Consider the following 26,920-nt stretch of genomic DNA (forward strand, 5'->3'; position numbering starts at 1 on the left):
CGAAGTGTGTAAATAATTATTAATATTGTACCGAATTTTAATATATGTAAAATGTATTTATATGTTAATATAAAACTTATATAGAAAATATGAAATATGTAAGAAATGTTAATAAAATGTTGAGATACTTGTAGCCCACATTTATGCTTCCATTGCAAATCAAATAAATTAAATTATTAATATTGTATATTTAGTAGAATTTATTATATTTATGTAAAAAGTCTTAAAAACTTAGTTACCAATTATTATTTCATATAATTTGTTATTTTATTATGTTTTAATGAATTCAACAAATCACAAATTAAATTATATTATAAAAAAAAAAACGAATGATAACTTTGAAGATAAAGTTAAGTAGGTGCCTTTAGCTCTTGACGCAAAACAGAAGATAAGTATAAAAATAAAATTTATTATAAAATTTAATTTGAAAATTAAATACCTAATTATAATAAAATTAACATCAACCTAAAATTTACATTTGTTATTTTCATATAAATTTATAAATTAAATGGACCGGCTTATTTTATTAAATGTAGATAAATATATCATTATATTCATATAAAATAAAAAGTTAAGTGACATTACATATCTATTTATTAAAATATTAAATGTTACAACTTCTTATTATTTTGATTATTTACAAATGTACCTAACTATTAAACTGAGGTAGCGTTAACATGTTTTAATGCATATAAAACTCTTAATATCTTCATTATATAAATAATATGAACATTACTTACTTAAAATATACATAGCTTGTAATCCCAAAATCGGACAAAAAAACTTTTTGACTCAAAAAATTTATAAATAGATAAACATTTATAAAATTATATTAAAATCATTAACAATTTGAAGATACCCTTATAAAGAGATTTATTATCGTTCGTTTTCTTTATTATCCATATCATAATAAGACACTAAGTATAATAAGTGCTATCATTATGTCTTATTGGGATTTATTCCAATTAAATAACTTGAATTTATCAAAGTTTAATTCTCCTTACAAAGCAGAATAATTCAAATAAACCTTATTGTGAGTATTTACTAAATATATAATTTAATATAATATTATATATAGATTGTTTAGTAGTTATTTTTAATTTGTAATTATATATGTATATAAGGCATAATGTATTTTAAATAAATATTATATTTAAATAAAAATGAATCAAATCATTAAATACGCAATGGCCATTCCATAAATAACTTGAATAAATAATATTTTACAAATATAAAATATATTCCCGAACGAACACTGTTTTCTTTTATACATTCTTTAAATATGACAATATGCACAAGTATTAGAGCATAGAGCTTAGTATCAAATCTAGTTGGAATGAATGCCTATTTTTTAAATTAGTAATTTGTGAGTAGGCAACGATTGTATTGTATTCATCCTAATATATCCTATATTCTGTTTTAGCACGTTTTAATATCTTGCAACTTCTGTTCCATTCATTAATTATTATGTACAGTAATATAGATAAGTAAAGCCGTCAATCTAACATATACCATATACCCCCGAAGGAATTTTTGTTAGAAAATTTACTATTTGTACTGTTTAAAATTTGTCAGTGCTTAAATATAGATAAGTAACAATTATTTAATTGTTAAGCAAATATTAATGAAATTATATTTTTATTTGTTACTGATTAACACTTATCGTAATTATTCCAATTTGATAGATTGCAATAATATATATATATATAATATTTGTATTTTTATCTGAGACTTAAATAATATAAATAATTAATTTAAAACTGTGTAATAGAAATGTCTATGAGAATTGTCGAATGATATCGAAAACTATTGAATGTCGAAGAAAAATAATTTATCCTTATTTCTTGGACTTTTGGACATAAAGATTTCAACGCGATTTGTATATTGAAACATTAGACTTTTAGGTACAAGAAGGTACTTATCTGTTGATTAACATTTTTCGAAGTAATCACAGCCACTCGAAAAGCCGTACGTACATACAGCCTTAAATGTAAAAAGCCTTAATAAATGTAGCTTGGCGCGTGTTTTACTATGATAACTCTCTGTCCATCATTATTAATTAAACATTTCGAAAGAAAACGATACGGCATTCTTTAACTAAACAAAGTTTATAGATGAAACTATTGTTCGAATTAATATTTTAACCTGTAAATAATTAATTAAGTCCTCAATTTAAAAACTTATTTATTTTAAATGACACCGTTTTCTCTTATTTTTTATCAAGGAATTTGTACACGATATTCCTGAAACGCTACAATTTATGTAATGGTAGGAACTCGTCGACATCACAGCGATTGTCAGTCATCCGGGCATATTATGAGCACTTACGATGTATTTATAAATAATAGTAGTTTTTAAATAAATCCGTGATCTTGCTATCTTATAGCGGTACAGATCGCTTTGACCAAATTTTAGATCGGGTCATCCAATTTAATAGATTCTTATAGTAAGTAGTTATCAGTAGCGGGACGTTGATATAATGTTAGCAGTATCATTTCCCAGTGTCATGGAAAACCGTTGGCTACATCTGAGCCTTCAGGTAAACCATTGTTTCTGCGTCCGAACTCACTCAATCGTGTTAGAGTGCTGTCCCATCGGATTATAAGAGTGACGGTATGGTGCACCTGTGTTTGCGCACACACGCCTGCTCTGTAATATTTACTTTGCAATTGGGTAGCCATTGATGTGCGCCGTGGAAGTACATAAATATCGCTCATGATATCAATTTATTTATTAAAAGAACTATCTAGACATCACGTCATAACTATATAAAGAATATGCTTTATTGTACATTAAAAGAGTTACAGAAACATGCAGTAAAAGAAAATAAATATATACTCATGGTGTGCACAAAAGGCGGTCTTATCGCTAAAAAAGCGATCTCTTCAAGACAACCTTTGGTTGAAGGACTTGAAATTTCTATTAAAAAAAGTATTGTTTTATATATACGAATTCAATAATTGTTAAGTTCTTAATAAATAACTTTTATTGTAATCTATTAAATTCCATAAGCTTCCGCAGAATTAGTTAATCTATTAAAAAGTAAAGTTACACCCTGTTAATGACCTACAGTTGGGCAAAGATTTATCCTATTAGTAGGATTAGGAGATTAATTCACCATGCTCCTTCATTGAGGGTCGGTGGATGGAAGTAAATCAAATCTATTTTAGTAGCACGTTTATTTTATTTTTATATAGAATTATTTCTTTAAGAAATATTAGTATAATTATTTTCGTTTTTATTGTTTTATGTATTTATAAAATAGTTATGGCCTCGAAAGCCTCTAAAGAAAACTTGATATATTGATGTATTAGCTTTAACATATTTATAGCTTAATAACAAGTGTTTTAATTTAAGCTTATTTAATTAAATCTTCACGATGAGATTTAAGTTTACGAGATGGGAACATACTTCAAAGTTCAACGTGACCGCTTGATATTTGGGCTTAGATGAAATTTGTTGTTTTGATATTAAACTGAATTTATATGAATTAAATTATATGTATATAACAACATTATAATTACAAAACATAGATAACGAAAATCGTTTATTTAAATATAGATACATATAGAAAATTGTTAAAAGCGGGTAGGTAGATTGTATGTACCTGTTGAACCGTTTCAGAATAAACACTAATTCTATAAACAAGATGGTTTTATATATTGTTGGATAGTAATGTTAGGATATAAGCTATTAAGAGGTTAGGTATACCTTCATCTGAATAGATTTACGTGATTCGAGTGAAATCGTTTCGGACGCCATTTTGGCATGCGCCTGCTAGAATAAAAATATTTGAAGATATATTATGTGTACCTAAAGAAATAATTGATAAGAAGCAGTAAAAGTATCTCTCTATTTTTTTTTTATAGTAACATTAATTCAATACCCAAAACAAAACTGAAAAGAAACAAATTTGACGACAAATATGCATCGGGTTAATTTTAAGTCGCTTTTTGTTTTTAATAATAACCCATGAAAGGAATAGGACAAGTATTAATTATATATATGTAGACTTTTAGAACTGCAGATATGTATTAGCAGATAAAATTTACTATACAAATAATTATAATTCGTATTTCTTTGTATTATTTCTTAAAAAAGTGATCGTTCATATATCTTAGTTCCGAAGTGTTTCCAACAATTTTCCAATGTATTTGTTACATCAATATCGGCTTAATCAATCAAATACCATCACAGAATAGTGGCTGTACAGTTTGGAACACAAGTGCTTCAATTGCTTTAAAAAACTATATTTTTAATTAATGTGTAATTGAGACTTAAGCTTGTAAGTCTTAATGATAAACAGTCACAAGCTTATATAAACAAAAAAAAAATATTCCAGACAGTCGATTGATGTATGATATGCCAGACAATTTTTATTATACACGTCTATTGTTCTGTGTAACTTGTTACGGAGGGTAATAAGCAGTTTATTATATTGTCATGTATCAACTACAGCTATTCATTATGCTGAAATAAGTTTAAAAGAGAGCTACAGTGGCCTCGATCCATCGAGAACGCATTCCGATCCGTAATATTGACAAAAAATAATTGTAAAATTATGACGAAAAAAAAATTTACAATCGTACTGGCCGTTGTAAATGCATTGGCAAAAGTAATAAAATGAGATGTCTTTTGGAAAAATGTTTTTAATATGATGTGCTGTACGCGTATGTACGTTGCATATGCATGCATGATCTCTCAGCAATTTTCCGTCTAATTGAACGAATGTAATCGACCATTCGACTTCACTCAACGCAGTTAATTCTTAATGGCGTCCTGATATGGTTATGCACAGAGCAAGGTAAATTGGAAATGGCATCAACGATACAGGGGACTGTGCAAATCGCATTAACAATTTGACATATTAAAATGTAAATTCACTATTCTGTTATATGGAATCGAGTTTTTTCAGTATATTTTTAATCAGCTTTCAGTCTTGTATCGTCCGGCTTACAATGCGTGAGTGATTAAATTTAAGTGTATTTGATAGTTTTTAAGTGATCTTGTAATGTAAAGTCATTTATGTTATTCTCTTTACTTGTATATTTGTAAAAAAAAGTTATTTATTTTTAAATGATATGTACAGGTTGTTTTAATATAAATATATAAAAAATAAGGTAAATTTTGTGAATTTTTTATTCAACATACTCCACACAAATTATGTTTTTTTTTTTAGAAATATTCAATAAAACTTCATCGTATTATAACCGATATAACTTTAAAAAAAAACACATGCTAATTCTCACATACAGTCTATTGAAGAGTAATTACAAAACAATAGTCTCGAAAGAATTAAATTAAATATCACTTCCAATCACTCCGTGTATTATCGCTTAGAAAACCAGAGGTATTTAAGTCTGCATTCCTCCTGGAAGTAATGAATTGTGTTTATAACTTCAATTACATAGTTAATTATATAACTTGTTATATTAAAGAGACGAGCCTTTCATCGAGTAACCTGTCGCCTTAAAGTAAAGTCACATTCAATGCTAATAACTTTTATTATTTATTTTAAGCTAGCTATTGCCAACAGCCTACATGAGTCACGCGTCATCTATTGTACATAAGCACTGATTAATAATCTAGAAATCTTAATGCATGTGTCGGCAACTCATCTAAGTTTCAACTCGTTCCTGTTCTCTGCAACTCCCCAGTATATATATATCGCATAATTTGTATGTTTGTGTCATTATCCAAGTCATATGCTACCTAGGCTATCTGGGCTACCTGAATATCAAATTCCATTACAATCGCATAAGTGGTTTTATAGTGACGAGGTAACGAACACAAAGAAATTTGGCAACTCCTTTCTTTGTCGCATTTCCAAAAATGAAATTCCTTACCAGATCACGTGTTCCCCTCCTCTTACAACCTGGGTTCCTTCAAACGAGGCGTGAAGAGGCATCTTGCGGGCCGGCAAGGCGAGGGCGGCTAGTGCAGAACATTCTTCCCGACTGTACTGGCCGTCGTCGCGCTTGGACTCTTCTACCACTTACCATCAGGTACACCACACGGATTCAATGCGGGTTAGTGGAATACGCGTGTACCAAATTTGCATCTGACACACGCAGGTTCCATCACGGGGTTTTCCTTCACCAGCAAGAACGAAGATAATATAATCAGATTGAACACAATATATTCCTATCATAGGTTATATATAGTTCAAGAGTTATAATGCAAGAGTGTTAGTCTCATGACCAGCTCGGGTCTAATTTAAGCAATTTTAAAAAGTAGAAAATTGTACCTACTTAAGAAATTACTTTTTTCCGTATATATCAATAGACGTACTGACAATAGACACTGTAAATATTTACTATACTTAACTGACAACGTTAATACGCGGACCATGGAAACTTTTTTATTCTTACGTAATGGTGAGCGCTTATGGACATCTGCAATACCAGAGGGCATACAGGTTCGTTGCCGGCCTTTAAAGAATAACTAAGATGTTACGTCTCTTATGCCTGAAATTACATTGGCCCTTCACCGGAAACTGAATGGCGGTATACCTGAAGTGGTGGTACCACACAAAGGCGGGATGTACAAAGCGCAACTAGTGAAAATCAAATATCGTTGGCTGTTAAGAAACTGGTACTATTGCTAATAATATTGTTTGCTTACTATTTTTTTTATGAATCAAAAATTATATAAGTATATTATAAGTTAAAGTATTTCGCAGTTGTTGTCTGTATCGCTTTGATCTAAAACTACTCTGTGGATTATCATTTCATTTATACAAATTACCAGATTGGCATACAATAAAGGTTTCGTCATATAATACTTGAATATTCTATGCAAATAACTGAATTTATTATATTTGTCTCCATGACGTCCGCTTTGTAAAAAGATAGAATGAAATAAAAACAATACTCACTGCAATTATTAACAGTTAAAACTAGATAGATATTGTTCCAATACTATATCTATCTAGTACTACCCGGGCGAAGCCGAGGAGTATTGCTAGTATATAAAAAAAACTTAATTCGCTTTTTAAGCTCCTTCAATATTCTTTTAAACACAGACATTTTGCTTTTAAAAACTGTTCTCGTATAAAAATGCATAAAATTGCTCTAGCCTCGCTATTTTTTTCTCGAAATATGAACATGTATTGAATTATTTATATGAAATTACTTATCTTTATGAAAAATGCAACTTTTTCCCTCGTGAAACATTTATGCCATTTATAATACGAGACAGTATAATCATTGGACACCGCTACAAATTTCTACATCGATTGTTTTGCAAATTGCTAAAGTGAGAATTGTTATACAGTAAATAATTTATATACCACTACTAAAGCAGATCAATCGTGCTGGAGTTTCAATCACCAATAACAGCTACATCAAGCCCTAAAACCGACTAATAAAACTATGTTCAAAATGAAATACAGAACGGAATTATTATCATTTTGTGCGGACGAGAACGTCGTGCGTAAAGTGGACCCATTTATCTGAAAATCCGGTGGGAGGTCACAGCGAAGTCCACAATAAAAGCCGGGTCCGGTAGCGCAGTTTAATTGAGTCCTCCGACCTCATAATCCGACCCTCCCGCCCCTCCCGCTAAATGTTATTTATAAGCCAAACTCGAAACGGCCGCCGGCCGCTGCCTCCGTTCGTTTTAGCCTATTCCGAAGCACTCGTTTCACGAACGCTCCACGGTTACGTTTATTGTTTTTCACGGCTCAATCTAAATAATCGATTCGCTATTATCCCGTTGCTCGCGCGCTTGTTATTAAACTTGTTGATAATTTAAGATGGTACATGGATCTCAAATTGCCGCGTCGCGCCCGATTACTTTTCCGCGCGCGTTAGATTGTGTTCCGATCGATCGATTACTCGACGGTTTTCCATTTAATTTGTTCCCGATGTTCGACTACGGCGAGCACGGACTTACGAGCGCACGCGGGCGTGTGAGTTTTTATTTACCAATATTTATTTCATACGGTCCGAATAATTGATGTTTATAGCTCGATTGTCATTAAAACGAATCCATTATTCGGTCACGAAAAACTATAGCGGTTAATGTTTTTAATGATGTTGCGTTAACAATTCGATCGAATGAGTAATTAAACGAGATGGCGAATGACAATTTTATTTTTTATGGCTCGACTATAATGCATTAACATACTTTTACGCTCGGCTGGATGCGAACGTTGCAGAGTTAATACTCGATCGTCGGCTATTGAACATGTGGCGAGGCGAGCGCTGTATCGCAGGAGCCATAAATGCATTATCCATTGCGTATTAACTGCTGGGAATTCGGCCATTGGAATTATCGACGCAATCCGCCTGACGATAATTGAATGGAATCGCGTTAAATAACCATTAATTGTTGTTGCGGGCGCGATTGATATTTATCAGCGCGATCGTCGCCCTGGGCGACGCGGGACGCGATGCACGAATATCTAATACGTACAGTCGGCAACGGAGGTTCGTTTTGCATTGTTAACTATACACGTTCATGAATAAGAGCGCCAGGTGTACCCGTGCGGCGTGCGCGTGGGTGGGTTGTACGACGCACGCGTCGCGCCGTATCATTAGGAGTGCGCTGTGCGGTGTGTCGCAGGCGCCACGCACCGTCACAACCGTGACAACACATTGACACGTATTGAACTTTTCGATTGTTTATAATCGATAATATTCATTCGTAAATATTAATAATGAACGTTTAATGTGTCATGTAATGCATTTTATTAAAATGTCTCGTATTGATAGACAATCTGAGTTACTATCGGACATATTATCGATTTCTATTCTCGGTTATCGAATAGATATTTATAATATATTTTCAATAGTTATTAAATTGAAATGCAAGTAGTGAGGCCTTTTATATTGTGAAATTTACATCAACAACACTTATTATTAAGAATTGGCGATATATTACTGGTGGTAGGGCTTTGTGCAAGCTCGTCTGGGTAGGTACCACCCACTCATCAGATATTCTACCGCAAAACAGCAATACTTGATATTGTTGTGTTCCGGTTTGAAGGGTGAGTGAGCCAGTGTAATTACAGGCACAAGGGACATAAAATCTTAGTTCCCAAGGTTGGTGGCGCATTGGATATGTAAGCGATGGTTGACATTTCTTACAATGCTAATGTCTAAGAGCGTTGGTGACCACTTACCATCAGGTGGCCCATATGCTCGTCCGCCTTCCTATTCTATAAAAAAAAAAAAATATATAAGACTATATAACATATTGTTATAATTATCTTATTATTCTATATTAGATGATTATATAACCAAACATATAAAATTGAAAGATGGAATTATCTTATGCATAGACAAATTTACAAGTAGGAAAAAAAATATAAATGGGCGTTGAACAATAGTTAAATAAAGTGTTGACGCGTTTAGCCGCTTTACAGCGAATAGCCTGCAGCGGTTTATAGCTGTAGGGTCGAGATAGTTATAATCATGACTTGATAAGCTAATTTGTAAACTTAAATTACCGTTCATGAGTTTATTCGATATTATATGAATAATTAAGACTTTGATAAACTACCATCAATTTTTTTTTGTATAAGCTTATATTTGATTAGGCAAAAGTATTGAAATTATCAAATAAATTTAAACTTTCGAATCGAAATTTTATAAGATAAATGATATGAGTTATTAAATATTATACAGTTTCGGTGCGAAATTTAGTTTCAGCCGAGATTATCTAACTTAACTAAATTATAGTTATCACTTTATGATACAGATTAACGAAGCACTTTAGTAAAAGTATAATACATTTGCGTTTCAAATAAGTTATTAATACCTACTTTAAATTATATTATTTGTATCTGTATACAATACTATGTAAGAACGAATTCATTACGAAACACGATACCGATCTGATAATTTACGAAATTTCTTTAAACTCGAATATAGAAGAGTATAATTTTCCCCCGAAAGTAGTAATTGTTGTTAGTTATATGTACGTATGTATGTTAAGCTGGAACCCGCTCAAATTAAAATACGACTCCTGGACATCATGTGCCTAAAAAACAAACGTTTAAAGCAATCATTATAATGAATGGTTATCGATTTGTAGCGTGCCTCTTAAGGACCAACATTTAGTACCCAGCCCTCGGCTATACCTAATCTATTCGGCCCTACCGTCACGATACCAACTCGTCTCCGTCCTCTTATAATTTGGGTAAATTCATATAATAACATCTGATAACGATCTAATTATTATAATGATCTCTTTAACATATCCCGTTGTTGGAGCGAAATCAGAGTGTACGGAGGCTACGCTAAAGTAATGGTATTATGAAATAGACATAAATTTTAACTGTTCTTTTAAAATAATCACATTATAACGTTCACGGCCGCTAGCTTTACGACGTTCGTTTTGAGTGCTAAACGAGATTTATTTGATTTAACTGCGCATGTAGCTAATGTTATACAATTAATGATATCTGATCGTGTTTAATGCGCTCTTGTGACGTAGTTCCATCGTGTACTACGTGTCTACGTATCAACGAGATTTGTTGTGAAAATGTTTAAAATCGTGCGATACAAATGTGTGAGAAATACGAGATGATGTTTTAGTGTTATGTTCTTGTTATGATCGTGGAATAGTTCCTGGGACTAGGGTTTCCTGAGATTATAATATTTAGTTAAACGTTTTTATAGTATAATCATTTTGATTATTCGCACGCAAGACTAATTTTGCGTTTTTATTCAATATTTATATATTCTATAGTTCTTAAATTTAGATTAATACTGAGATGCGTTTATGGTTTTAATAGGGACGGCTAGTGACTTGAACGATTATAGGTAATTGTTGTCTGTCTAGCTCAGTATAAGAGCTCAGAGTAGAAATATAACAATTAGTTATAGATTGTAAGTAAGAAAACTACTCTTAAAAAATAAATTGATTCTGACGCAGCATAAGCCAAAATTTTGCGTAAAAAACGTTTCACACAAACGTTACAAATATTATGGTTCTTTACACTCACATATGACCAAATTAACGTTGTACTTTAAAAACGTTTTCTAAGCGCTTGCAAATTGTTTTTTTTTTTAATCCGAGCCTATATGTAGGTACTTAGACCTCAGCCCATTATTGTTACATGTAGATATATAACTGTGTTTGAGGCGTTCATAGATTAAAGTAGGACAAACCAACTGTTTTATTTCATTACAATAATCGGAATTTAATATATCTACCAATATAACCGAAGTGAAAAATAATCACGCGTAATTTGTTCGTGTAATAAAGGTACATATAATTATGTTTATTATGTAAAACTGAAAGTCATCCAAAAGCAATATAATTATATATGTAATACATTTAGTTGCAACACACAATGAGGTAATCGCCTGTAATAATTGCGTCCAGTATTTTTAACAATTAAATAGAATAGGAAGAATGGAATAGGCACACCTATTTAGCAACACATATATAGTTATTTATGTCCTTCATAATAAATGCGAAGGTGAGTTTGTTTCTTTTGCGTCTTAACTACTCAATCTATTATGAATACACATTATCAGGGGTACAGGAAATAACTTAGTACTTAACACCTGATTTTCAGCGCAGGCGAAGCCGCGAACGAAAACTAGCATACCGAATATGCTAAATATAACGTTAGTTAATTTTAATCCTTGCATTGTATTATACAAACTATTGAATACTTCATATCAGCTTTCTCTATTCATTACACTAAAGCAAATCGATTTTCAATCTTATCGAATTAATCTTCAATTACCAATATCGATTCTATATACATATACGAATACAAATTTTAAATTATCTACGTGCTAATTTCCTTTTAGCTTATATACTTTATTGTTGTATGCGGTTCGTGCGCGCAACGTGCCAGGTTAGAGCGCGATTTATATGCGTAAATATTTGATAAGGTCGGGCGACATGGCTGGACGGTAGGTAATGTCCGAATCTCATCAAAGATTGACGCCTCTGAAACCCCCGTTACCTCCAATCCAATAGATCCGCTAGGTGCATATGGAAAGGGCCACGCCTCCCTTCAATTAACAGTACATTGGAAAAGTTCTGTAGTTTTAGGGGACAGTTCAAAGCGCTTAACGGTCATTTTTTATTTATTTGGAAAAGTGCATGTGTGCGTTTCAATCTATATATTGACTGGACAATTTGAATTGTTTATGTTCGCTTGTTTACTTATATTGAGCTTGTGTTATTTTCTCTTAGTATGTAATGAGAGTTATAAAAGAAAATTAATATTAAAAAAGTTACGAAGCAAGCTGTGATTCGTGACTTATCACTGGTCAACCAATGAACGTAACTCAATAAGTGACAATCATACGTTATATACATAAAATAAATAAATAACTTACAAATTTTGATATGAATCAAAGGTGCAATAAACATTTTGCCATTACGCGAAGTATTAACGAAGTCTACGTACACACACAACCACACACACAAGCACATTATCACGACAAACGTTAACTAATAAAATTTCTACCTAGAAGCGAGTAATTAATTTTAAAATGTCTATCCTCAGATATAATATATACAACAATTTATGTTAATTAATCAATCAATCAGATATCATTTTGAGTACAATTATGGAATGACTAGTTCTAAGAAAACCCTGCAATGATACTTCGATCTGTCTTGACAACAATTTTTCATTCCATATGTAAAAAAAAACCTCGTATTACATTTAAATTTGAATCTGATAAAATACAAGATAGGATTCTAACCTTGCCGGGATTATCGCAGTATTCCGGTTTTGATAATGTTGGCTTGATTCTTTTAATTTTTGTTTTGCGTTTCTAGTTTAATATCCTGTGCAATAATTATAAAATATTCAACAAATTAATTAATTATAAATCAATCCTGTTCTCAATTAGCGTTTTATCTCATGATTTATTACTTTAAGAATAATTCTGTTTTCAACGCGATGCTTAACTTTTATCGCGTACTAACTATTTTTTGTAACATCGTTTTGTGAGTGAATTCCTAAAATTACAACTATATTGTATAAAAACGTATATTTCATATACTTAGATGATATTCCAATAATATAACTACACAATCTCTATATTACCTTTTAATTATTCAAAAAATAGGTATTATTATAGAGAAATCATTTATTTTTATAAATATTGGAGTAAAATAACATAACTTTTCAAATCGGATACAATTAGCGGTAACATGGAAAATCATAATCTAGTGAAACAAAAGATAGATAGCATCGGACATGAAGCAAATACGCTGGTTTGCCGACAAAGCAGACCGGACATCGATTTGAAGATCTTAATTTTTACGAAATCTTATCTTTAATTCGATAAACTATAAAACAAACAATATTCTTTTAACACTTAAGATGATAAAATTTAATTTTGATATTAGTACCGAAAATATAATATATTAATATTTATATATGTATATTAATATTAATATTTAAAAAATATTATTAATAGAATCTTTAATATAAATATTTTTATTGTTTTTCTAAAGTGTTCAGAGACAATTTTTGATATAGTAGTTTAGATGCTGTTTACATCAATCGATCAATCAATCAATCAACAGCCAATCGTTGTCCACTGCTGAACATAGGCCTCTCCCAAGGTGCGCCAAAGCTCCCTGTCCTCCGCCTTCCGCATCCAGTTGGTACCCGCCACCTTCTTAAGGTCGTCGGTCCACCTGGCTGGAGGGCGCCCTACGCTGCGCTTGCCGATTCGCGGTCTCCACTCTAGGACTCGTCTGCTCCAACGGCCATCGGTCCTACGACATACGTGACCAGCCCACTGTCACTTCAGCCTGCTAATTTTGCAAGCTATGTCGGTGACTCCGGTTCTTTTCCGGATAATCTCATTTCTGATCTTATCCTTCAAAGATACTCCGAGCATAGCTCGCTCCATAGCACGCTGAGCGACTTTGAATTTGTGGACTAGTCCCGCAGTTAGTGTCCATGTTTCGGCACCGTATGTCATAGCAGGTATAATCGATATATTATTTTAATTTATAACTATTATTTATTAATAGTTATGAATCTATGTTATATTTTTTTTTTTTCGATTTCTGTCAAGTACAGTACTCTAACTCTAGCTAAGCATGATCGATTAATTTACAAGCGGAAATGCAATAACTGTTTCTACATAGTACCTACATAATAATCATAAAATAATCCGAGCAAACTTGGCACGTACAAAAGCTTTAATAGCAAAGCAAATCTGTGTTCACTTGGCACAGTTGAAAGCTATTAAGCAAATATACGAATGAAAACTGAAAGCTAAAGTCCAAAATTATAATTGACAATGACAAAGGAAAAAAATCGAAAGCCTTACCAGCCAATTTTCGAATGGGCGTAAAATTCACTGAACTTGTTACAAAAAAAAAAAAAAAAACAAAGTGCTTCATGACACACTACCTACAGATATATCACATCTATTAAAACTCGACTTCACGCAACCCGATAATAAAAAACCGAAAACTGGAAAGCGGTAAAGCAAATAAAAAAAACTCACGGTTTGAGTACCGCACATTTTCACCCCTGTACACATTGTTTTCACCCTATCATATCTAATATACGCCCACATAAAACATTAATCCGTTCCCCTTTCTTTGCAGAGAACTTTCCATTTGACAGATTGGACTAAATTAGTAGAATTTTTTTATTTAATTTAAGGGGGGTAATGGGTAACTGAGTACTATTTGCGTTGTCACGAGACTTGGAATTTAGTGGGACTTTTGTTTACACGGCCAGTCGAGCGACTTACTTGTCTTGTATGACGTGGTGCCGTTATTTGATTTGATCACCCCTCTACCATTTTCTATTAGTTTTCGTGTAGCAAACAATGTGTTGTTTTTATAGTTTATCATGAATATAAATAACGTATGAAAATTATTATAAAGTTCCATGTCCAATAAAAAAATAAAAAAATACTGCATATTCTAAATATAAATTCAAAATAATATTTACATGGTTTATAAAATGTACCATTTTGGCATTACATTAGCTCCTATTGAAAGTAAGGTACTTAAAAGCCTTGTTGGATCTACGTTACTTTCTATCTTAAAAGAAATAAAACTGCAAGACGTTTAGTAATAATTTTTCTTATATTTTTGGTAAATATTGTCATAATAAGTAATACATATCGATCAGTAAGTGGGTAAAAATTCTCTAGACACAATTTAACCTATAAATGAATACTTAGATAGATTAAATAGCGCTATAAATAACAGTGGGCGATAATTCCGGCACAGTTATGCTACACAATATTGTGTGCGTTGTTGGATAACTATAAAATTGTAAATATGTTTCTTGTATAGAAAGAAATCGATGCATTTATGCTAAAAGTGAGTGTTTTGGTGAAAATTCTGTTGCGTTCATTACCTCAGTTCGATAAGTATTCCATTACAACGCGATCAAATAACGTACAAGCTAAAACGAACTTAAAACCAAAGTAATATGAGCGAAAATTTTGTATATCGCGTGGCATATGTCATCAGCCTAGCTTATCACGATTGACAAGGAAATCAGAGATACTAAATATCGATGTATTGGACGTAATAGCACTGCGGTGTAATGTGTATAGTTTGAAATTACTAATTACAGGAATACACGCTACATATGAGTTAAACCACAGTGTAGATAGGAGAGCGCTCTCGATACAATAAAGCGTGTTGAACGACCACAGACAGTGGTAACACAGAATATATAGATATTTTTAATATTTTTCACCTAATAACCTATTTCAAAAAATTGTTTTTTATATATTTTACCTCATAATACACATTAAAAGTTCATATATAATAAAATTAATGTAATTTACGTCTTATACATCAAAAGAAATAATCCATCAGGGACGAATGTTATTACTTACTGTTTTTTTTCATGACATTTAAAAGTTAAAATCATTAAATCAAATGAATATTTAAAAAAAGCCTACACATTTATTACATTAAGTGCTATTTTAAAGTAATTAAATTATAGTGCTACTTTATATTATTAGTAATTACAGGAAAACGTATTTAGCTTAGTGCTTCCCTGATAGTCTGTCGAGCGCTGTGCGGTTTATTTCTACCGCAACTGCAAAGGGTTATGCCTTTAATACGTATCATGTATACCGCTTTAGTATCAACGTGAAGACTGATTTACACAAACGAAGTATTCTCAAGTTAGAGATTCTTAGAAGCGTCATTGGTTATTTTACTTTTATATCAATCTGCAATGAACGACAAATTGGCGCAAGTTATTTATTTTTTAATATGACTGTGTACTCGTAAGTAGTAAATTTCATTATCAAATGTTACACAATACGAAATATATTTGTCTTCTATTATATTATATGCACCATATTCTCTGATTAACTTAGTATTAACAGGGTGAGATTTTCTATTGCTGCGTTTGTATAATTGGTAAAAAAATAATCATCAGTCAAAACCACAAATTAAACTTAAAATCTTGCATTTTATCGCAATGATCATTTCGATGTGTATAGTCTGTGGTGTTGATAGTGCTTGAACAAATATGGCCGACGCTGGCGGCAGGCACTTTGTAATTGTAGCTGTTAGGCGCGAAAATCTCGCGTCGGTGAATTGACTCCGATTTCACCAGACTTCTTGTTACAGCTTATCTTCAATTACTATTCCTTGGCCTGCCTTTTCACGTTGATTTTTGAACAAATATGATTTATATTTTGTAGTTAATTTAATTTGAAAAGTTTGGATCAAATTAATATTAATAGCTTAAAAACTTTTTCCATCAGTGTCAATTAGGTATTTAAAATATCTTCGAAAACACTGATCTGTGTATAAATTGGCAAAGACAAAACAGTTACCTATGTCTCCTGTGTTTGGCAGCTATTGATGAGCTTTATTGTAATTACAAAAAAAAAACTAATTATAGGATTAAAAAAAGTCTTCGAAATAATCATGCTAATTCATATAGGTTACATTTTTTCTCAAAATTTCAGTAATTTTTTTTGGTTGAATTTCGACCGGATTAAAACTTGTTTCTATTACACTAATAAAATAATACTATTTACCTATATTCGAAAATGATTTGTCAATTATCTTCTACTGACTTAAAAAAAAATATTCCAATCTTTAATTTTAAGCAAGTACAAAAATTATCAAATCACCCGTCTCCTTTGAAACCAATTTCACTTTGTTTAAAGAAAACAAGTTGCTGTCCTCCAACGAAGCATTAGTGGTTCAAGTGGGGTTCTGTGTGCACAGTATCTTATGCTATTATATTAGACAAACTCTCTTTATTTGATCAAATCTTTTGACGTCCTCTGGACCACTCAGTTCCCTTTAATCTTTCCGAGGTTTAAGTATATCGGTTGAGTAAATATATTTATATTTGTCATATTGAATTTGTTGAGTCCAAATGGTATACGATATAAAATTTCTTGTTTGTCTTTTTATGAACGATGTGATTGATTTTCTTCGCGGCTTAAAATGAAGGTTGAAGAGTGGGAGGGAGAAGAAGATTCATGTTTATCCTTAGTTATTTTAAATTATCTGTGTTATTTTGTTTGGGTACTTTGGAAATTATAATAGAAATGGAAAAGGATGTTGTTCAGTTAAGCAACACATTGCTTTATTTTACTGGTGGTAGAGCTTTGTGCAAGCTCGTCTGGGTAGGTACCACCCACTCATCAGATATTCTACCACAAAACAGCAGTACTTGTTATTGTTGTGTTCCGGTTTGAAGGATGAGTGAGCCAGTGTAAGTGTAGGCTATGTAAGCGATGGTTGACATTTCTTACAAGCCAATGTCTAAGGGCGTTTGGTGACCACTTACCATCCGGTGGCTCATATGCTCGTCCGCCTTCCTATTCTATAAAAAAAAACCTTATGTAAATATTTGAATAATATCTAGTAATACCATTAAATAATATATAATAATTATAAAAAATATTCATTAAAAAAATAATAATTAGGTTAATCTATAGTTTGCTTATAAGCGACAGTTGCTTTTTAACAAAACACGGAAACACATGTTTTAATTTGTTCCATGACCATTTATTATAAATTAAATACACAAATGTAAATTATTAGTTAATTATAAATTTTTAAAGGTGTAAACGTTGTAGGTATGACAATTTTTTTTTTCGAGGTTCGTTAAAAAGGCAAATGTATTATCTTCATGATCGGATATAGTAAATTTACTTTTTTATGACGGCAACATTTTTATGTTCTAATTTTATGTTAGCGAACGCAAATCAGATTAAATACATTTAGGAATGTTGGTATTTTGTGTTTTATAAAATAACAAGGGCTTGCCTACGGTTTCGCCCGCGTTAGGTAAGAGGGGAGATGTTAGTTTGGGGAGAGGGGCTCAAGCTTGCTTCATGCCAAATCTCATCGAAATCTTTTCAATGTTCTAGCCGTGAAAGCGTAATACGTTTAAGGTTACTTTTGCATTTATAATATTAGTGTAGATGTTAAAGTATCCATTGTAATAAATAAAAAAGATATCAATAAAATGTTAGTTTATTTTTTTGTATTCTTCAACTGGCTGTATTAAATATCTGACATAAATAAAAATCTACTTGAATTAAAAGCATTTTAGCGATGGATGTTGAGTAAAAATTTGATAATGATAACAATTTTGCGATATCGAGTAATATTTTTATCGTTTAATGAACGCAGCCCGATTGTGTTTACGTATAAGAGGAAACTAATCTATCTAGGTCTTGTATTGATGTTAAAAAGCCGACAAAGTAAAAAAAAGCAATAACCATCTCTAAAACAGTGTTATAAGTGCGGCGATACACGCAAACATCAGTCAACTACATCTTTGACTGACGATTGATTACCACTGTTAAGTTAATCAACAGTTAAGTAGTAACTCATCTTATGTGTGTCTGAATATTTGAATACAAGCCAAAAAAGTCTTAGTTTTCGAAACATTTGAATATAGATTTTTTTAAATATATATAGTAGATTAATTAAGGCAGATTGACAAAAAGGCCACCTGATGGTAAGTGGTCACCACCGCCGAGAGACATCGATAACCGTTCCTCACATCGCCAATGCGCCATCAACATTGGAAGTAGAATGTTATGTTCCTTGTGCCTACGGTTGCACTGGCTCAGTCAGCTTTCCAACCTATACATAAAGATACTATTATTGCCGTTTGGCGGTTGAATATCTGATGAGTGGCTGGTACCTACAAAGCTTGTTCATTTCGATAACACACCCGAAAGTTTGCGTTTATAATTAGCATTACGGATAATGCGATAGTCAACGTATGTCCCGTACGTCTCATATGTATATGACACATATGGAGCGTGGAATCAGTAATTTAAAATATATTGGCTCTGTAAATCATTGATTAATTAAAATTATCAAGTGTATCTTGAAGACATAATCACTTAACAACAAGTGGATCTGATTGTTCTCAGTAAATTAGTGTAACTTTAATATACAACTCAAGTATCTAACACATATGTGTAAGTGGCCTTATGTTGTAGCTAAACTATACGGTATATGATTATAACGGCCCAGTAGCTGGATTTAAGGCCGCCGATCCCGAATTCCTGGGTTTAAGCCCCAGGTGGGGACGATAGGAAATATTGGGAATCTTGAAGTTTGAAGTGTGTGCACTACCGTGCCTCGGAAAGCACGTAAAGTCTAAACTCTTCCAGGTCATGTCGGATTTGCCTGATATGTTCCGCGCAAATGGCTAGTCTCCATGATGGCCGCCGTGGCCAAAATCGGCAGACGACATCACAATCACTAGAATAAATTGATCCCCGTCTGTCATGAATATTTGAAATGTGTCAAAAAATTGTCAAGTAATTTATTATTCGTAAACACTGTGGCTAAAGAAATAACATTTGCTGAACCCCTATGAATTCGATCGCGATTAATAGATAAAGTCTGGTTTTAATTATGAATTCATATAATTTCCTGTGTTGTTTTTTTGTCCATTACAGTTTTAACTGCATTATATTATTAAGTCATCGAAAGGCGACGCGATAGTGATCGGTAAACTTGTTTTAAAAATATTAAGTCTTAGATTGGACACCTCCGATATTATCTAACACGCCCTAGAAATTGTTTTAATTTGCATTTAAGAATAATACGTGAAAGCGGTCTTGTTTTGTCGTGTTAGCTGTTGACTCAAATAAACTAAAGAATCATTTTGACCGATTTTAGAAATTTTGACAGTAATGGTTAACGGCCATATTAAACGTAAACGGCTGTTTGACGTACGATACAGTAAAGACACAGCATTGTTTAACTAATCCCCCCTAAACAAGTTCTAGTATTTTCGATTTTTTAACGAAACTTATTTCAATATATTTCTGGCGTTTCAGCTAAGTAGGTATTATGAGAAATAATAACAAACAAATAAATAAATAACTGTGACATTGACAACATTGTACCGAATTTTTTTGAAAAATATACCAATATTTACATAATACAATTATTTTTTTATCACTGTATATAATATAAACATTTTAAATAAAAATCTTAATATGTGTGTGTAGTGAATATTAAGACAAGTGATGTTTGTTAGCGAGTCACATTATATATATTAATATATGTCTAGGCCACCTAGAACAGATCTTGTTTACAGTACTATTAATACGTACTGGGCTAAGGCCTCTTCTCCCTTTTTAAGGAGAAGGTTTGGAGCTTATTCCACCACGCTGCTCTAATGTGGGTTGGTGGAATACACATGTGGCTGAATTTCGATGAAATTAGACACATGTTTCCTCACGATGTTTTCCTTCACCGAAAAGCACGAGATGAATTATAACCTAGAGACCTTGTATAATACAATCGAAATTGAAAGTATTATACGAAATGGGCTTCGAAGGGTTAAAACATTAGAATAAATTTATAAAAAAAGTACTCGATTAATAGGATTACACGCTCCCATACACAGCGTGAAACTGATAGACGTACTATACAGACCGATAATACTTGATTCGTACACAGAAAAAACGACTTTATTCCATCCATATTAGTACGAGATTCGTGTGTCGCATTTTATCTATATTGGTTACTTCTAAGCAGGTGTTGCGTGCCGCGAAACCTGCAAGTAGTTTGGCATGGTTTTTGTTACATATCTATTAAATACTAGCTATGAATGTATAATCAATCGAAATAGTCCGCTTTTTATTATACCGCGTTTTCACTTTTAAATATTTTATATTCGGGGGATTTAATTTTTACAACCGAGGGCGTTTTAGTACCCACCTTTCGTTTATTTTACGCCTTTATTCATGAAGTGTAATTAAATAACATAATACGATATTGTCAAGGAATTAGGTTAATAGTAAAATTGTTGTATAGCCGGTGTAGTAAACTTTGTTTAATACTTACAGTTGTTAGGTGTTAATGAGGTGTGCGGAACAATGGTAGGATAAGTCTCTTCAGAAGTTCCTCAAATTAATTACACGGTTGTAATTGAACGTGTAGATCCCACGAATGCTTTATAATAATAAATCTTCGGTGTTCCTTTTTCAAAAACATAATTTAAATAATAAAAAAAACGTTATAATTCCAAGCAAAGTACTCATACATTGTTACAACAGTCAAAATAAATATGAGCGACCAATTAAACTCTGATCTTTGAAATGAAACGTTCGGTGATAAATTTGTCAAATAAATTCAATGTAAGACCGGCGCTTCCCAAACTTTTATGAATACGTTATAGATTCAAACGGCCGATGAAGTCGACGAAATGAATATTGTGCTTTACAGCCGCTATTATTTACTTTTATAAGGTGTTTAATGTTTTCTCAAAGTTAACGATACGATTTGAAAGATAATAAAAGATTTTTTCACATCGACTTCCTAGTTCACTTCAAACGATGTTTGTTGACAAAAATTACTGTTATGTCCGCGTTGACCACGATGATGACATCTGCTCGACACTTTCCTTGAGAATGATTTCGCTAATTGATTTTTTTACTGGACGCACTTTATTGAAAATATTTAAAAAATAAATATAAAGTTATAGCCGTTGAGAACTCATATTTAGGTTAAACTCAAATATTTCAAAATAAAATAATCCTACGAATTGATAATCTAGTTAGTAATACATTGGTTCATTCAATTATTGTAAAAAGTAATACAGTACAGTAATCATACAGTAACAGCCTGTTAAGGTCCCACTGCTGGGCTAAGGCCTCCTCTCCCTTTTTAGGAGAAGGTTTGGAGCTAATTCCACCACGCTGCTCCAATGCGGAAAAAAACGAATAACCACAATATAATTAAGAAATTATAATTTACAACGCATTTTCAAGCCAATCGATAACCTGCATTTTATTGATACTGGTCTCAAGTTTAATTACGTTTAATCAAAGATAATTTGGCCCTTATTTAATTATGCAAAGAGATTAATATTCAATTTCCCCACTATAAATATTTAAGAAATAAATATTCTATATAGCTACCCTAAATAATGATAACCTTTATTAAATATTTTATTTTAGAAAGTAGTTTGTAATCAAATATTTATGTAATTTTTAGTTGCTGGTGGGCAGCAGCGGGGCGGGCAACGGCGGAGCGGCAACTTCACCTGATGGAGGCTCAAGCTCCGCGCCGCCCTTATCGCCTGGTGGCTCAGGGGTAGTCGGAGGAGCCTTATCCCCAGGCGCTGGAAGCCATGCCAGCACACCTGCTGCGTCCTGCTGCGACACGCCAAGGCCTATCATCACCGACCCAGTATCGGGACAGACGGTCTGCTCCTGTCAATATGATGGAGCAAGGCTGGCATTGACCTCGTATCCAAGACTATCGAGTGCAGCAGTTGGTGTTTACGGGGCTCCATATCCATCAACGGATCAGAACCCTTACCCCAGTATTGGCGTCGACAGCTCAGCCTTCTATTCACCATTGGTGAGTCAATTTTAAAGTTACTTACAAAATAATTTACTTCCTATAGATTTCGTAAATCGCTGCCATCAAATTTCATAGCAAGTGGAACAGAAAATGAATGTCGGAATACACATTCGCTTGGAAGATCATACCATATATTTGTAGCGCCAGCTTGCCACTGTCTAATCCAAGATAATGTTCGGTTCTGTTGCCAAAAGTAGAACAAACAGGGCCTGCAAATTGGTACGAATAGGTCGTTTGCCGTTTGGCCATATACGAAGCAAGGTTTATCGCTCTCTGCGATACTTGTTTAGTTCTGGCGTAGCGTGCGAGCGTCCAACCGGTCCGTGGGCGCTGGGCCAGAAAACCACCGACACCTCGCAGGCCCCGCCACCGCCCTGTCACGAAACATTAATATTTAAACTTGAAAATAAATTCGAAAAGCGACCGCCATTATTATACCAATTACATTCTCTCAGACCGACGTTGGACGTCTGTGTTTTTCGAAATAAGCCTGATGCTTAATTTTTTCGGAAGTGCCAAAGTTCTTTTTCGTTAGCGTCATAACATTCCTCTTGTGGTTCTCGAAGAGTGTCGGTTTGGCACTTCGTCTACTGGAAAAGGGGACAAATGAGCGGTTGTCGGCCGCAGGATCCTTAATCCCTATAAGGGGCGTAGTCTAAAAACGTAATCCCCGACTTGGTCCTTTTCTCTATAATAAAAAGTGCAATTGAAAGACTATTGTAGAGCGATTCGGTGTTATTCGTTTTTATGTGATTTCAACTTACGACACAGAGCACATGTGAAATCCGCTAAGCCCAGAAAATCCTATCAAACGAAAAGATGATCCGGTTTTTGTCAAGTGTTAAGAGGAAGTTCTCGGCTTAATCTCCAAGTGTGGAAACGCGGCAGAGAGAATTATTTCGATGTTTCAATGTTAGTTACTTCGGATTTGTTTCTAGATCGCGTCGCAGATTATAAGCCCGTGAAATTATGATTAAAATATGAGTTTATTCAACTCGGTAATTATAATATCGTATATATATATATGGTAATTATAATATAGATAACCCGTGGTAGGTAATTGTGGATGCATCCCAAATCGCCGGCAGTGAGATCTCTATCTGTCATTGTATTTAACGAGGTATGTGAGTACCTACGCTCTGTGACCCTGTTCAGGTTTAATAACAGGTGTTTAAATGTATGTATACTGTCATTGTGTGCGGTGCGCTCATACCTAACTCACGACAAGCCCGGCCGGTTCCGTGCAAGCGACAATTTAGCGAACAATGCCGACGCTTCGCCACAAATATACCGAGGCTGACTTCGTAAGTCTTCAGCGTGGTTTAGACGAAACGAGATCTATTTGTATTAACGTAAGTTTGAGTTTCCAATGACGACGACCGACAACCATTGCCGGTAAAAATATTCAACTGCCATTTTAGTACACGAGCGACTCCGGTGGCGCCGTCTATCGTCCCGGAGTCGGTAACAATACGCAGCGCCATCTTTTGTCTATTGTCCGCTTTTTATAATCAATAAAACGGTGTCATTTTTTTGCTGCTTTCAACATTGTGATTCATTAGCTGTGAAATTAGCGTGCACGGCTTAATAAAGATATTACTTTGTACCACTTATTTATTTTTTTAAAGATTCTTAAGCAATTTTGAAATAAACCGTTCGAGCAAGTAAGTTTCTAATATAAATTTTATTCGTATAAAGTGCATTTTCTCCAATTTCACGATATACGACGTTCATAAAAGTAGTCTAGGTAATAAAAAGCGGGAAAACAAACAGTTGAGATCAAAGTCAAATAAAGAAATTGCCAATCGAGTGAAGTCCGACTCTCATTGGCCGACGGAAAGCCGCACTTTATAAAAGCAATTTCAAGACAGTGCCTTCAAACGGAGAACGCGTCTAAAAGTTTATATTACTTAGGTATTTAATACTTGGAACTTTAAAGAACCTTTTAAAACACAAACATTTATGTAACAATATATGGAAACGTAAAATGGAATATTTTTATTCCATCGTATAATATCGTTTTAAAAACTTTCAAGAGTTCAATCAACGTTTTGTTTATTTTTATCAACACTAAATAAATTAATTGGTTTCCACCTGAACTCTACAACCCTTTGAAACGCATAAACCACAAGCCAATTACGTCAAATTAATCTACCTAATTTAGGTTAATTAATAGTATGTGATAATAACAAACTTTAGTGAATACTCCACATATGTCGAATATATATCCCGAATGGATTTCTTCTGATTCGACAATTAACGTTAATCGGCTTCCGACGGTCTATATGAATGTTATTAATATTGTTTTAAACAGCCAAACGTACTAGAAACCTATCATATAGTTTATAATAATAATCCTGATCGATTTTGTCAATGACGGTCAATCTCACAGAGTAACAATCAACGTAAGAGATAATACACGAGTAGTACACGAGTACTAGTATGTACACACAGGTCTACTCTGTACTTCCTCCCTCCCATCCTTTGGGATGGCAACTTGATATAAACGGAGATAGATCAGGTGCAGGACCAACGGAATTATGTCTATGACATTACTTGACAGATAGTGTCAACAACAATTATTGAATTGGCCCGCGATTTAAGCACGGGACCCCAGATTCTTAAGCAGTACAAGCTAGCCACTATGCAAATTAGAAATTATATTCAGTTATATGGTTAAATTACCATATTATAATAGAAATCAGTTCTATAATTGGACTAATGTCTTCTCTACCGTTAAGGAAAAATAGCTTGTAGCGTATTTCACCTTATTCTTCCATTATGGTTTGTTATACATACGTACTTGTGGCAAAGTGTCATCGTACACATGCTTTCCAACAAACAGTTTAGGAACTACTGTGTCAGTTGTCATCAAAGGCTCTTTAATTTTATAAATGTCCTTAAACTAGATGATACTTTTCTCATGTTCTATTCAGACCATAAATATGAATATAATCATCTTCCATTAGTTTTAATTTTAGATGCTTTAATTTTTACTACTATTAACTTTATCTATATATACATACATATAATAAATTTTATATGATACTACGATTAATTCGAATGTATGTATGAGTTTGCCAAATGAATTTTTAACATGTCTAACAATTTTGACGCAGGTGTAATATAAGCTAGTAGACAAATTATTGTAATTTATTTCAAATTGCTGTCACATAAAAGTTTGTTTGTATTTTTTAATATTAATTTTAAGCTGACAACTTCGAACGAAAGTCAAGAGTGAAAGTACGAGTAACAAAATTCATTCGAGTCTAAAACCAACGCTTTGTTTGAAAGTTTCAGTTTCATTTCATTATCGCGTCCAAATTAAACGTTTGATAACAAAAAAAAGACTGTCCCCGGCCGACTGTAAAAAGGGAACAAAACGCCAATCCAAATATGTCACTAATCTTAAGTCAAGAAGTTTAGGAACAACGAGATTCAATTAAGGGGTGTAAGAGTAAGATAGAAGACACGTGAAAGCGGTGTAAGAACGAGATGGTATTATAAAAGTGAAGCGAATCAGAATTGGAAATAGCCTTTAGGTGTTAATTAGAGCCTTATTAAGCTGTCTCCTCCCGGTGGGTGGGCTGACTCTTTCTTCATTAATCACAAAACCTGACCTAATTATTGAATTTCAAAATGACTTAGCTAGAATGTTTGTTTGTTTATCAAAATGTCTGTTATTAATATATTGACAATAGTTTATTTTATTTTAAAACGATATTAATTTTCAACGAATCATCACACAAAAAAATAAAAAAAATATTAGTTCGACTTGATATAAAATATCTGATTCAAAGTAATTATTTCGGTTGATATTTTGAATAGAAATGAAACATATATAATCGTTTTAATTATATTTTTTACCGTTTAAGTCATCTATGAATATAATATTTTAAAAATTCTTATGAATAATAACTAAACTCCTACTAATATTATCAATGCAAAAGTTTGTGAGAGTGGATGTATCTTTGTTACTCTTTCACGTAAAAACTATTAAATGGGTGCATGAAATTTGGAATAGAGGTAACTTATACTCTGACTTAACACATATGCAATCACCTGCCTCACTTTTCCCCCGGGGACTAGCTAGTCTAATATAAAAAAAAACGTTTGA

At 32.8% G+C, this 26,920-nt stretch overlaps 1 protein-coding gene across 2 annotated transcripts in view; it reads left to right on the top strand.

The window, feature by feature from the left end:
- The window catches only part of LOC126780501 (homeobox protein araucan-like), a 126,051-nt gene that overhangs the window by 62,692 nt on the left and 36,439 nt on the right, over positions 1-26,920 (top strand). For both annotated transcript variants that reach the window (XM_050505054.1, XM_050505055.1), the window contains exon 2: positions 22,432-22,800. In XM_050505054.1, coding sequence (XP_050361011.1) covers positions 22,432-22,800 — 369 coding nt within the window. The remainder of the gene's footprint in view (positions 1-22,431; positions 22,801-26,920) is intronic.

Source organism: Nymphalis io, chromosome Z (genome assembly GCF_905147045.1).
Source record: "Nymphalis io chromosome Z, ilAglIoxx1.1, whole genome shotgun sequence".
Classification (NCBI taxonomy): domain Eukaryota; kingdom Metazoa; phylum Arthropoda; class Insecta; order Lepidoptera; family Nymphalidae; genus Nymphalis; species Nymphalis io.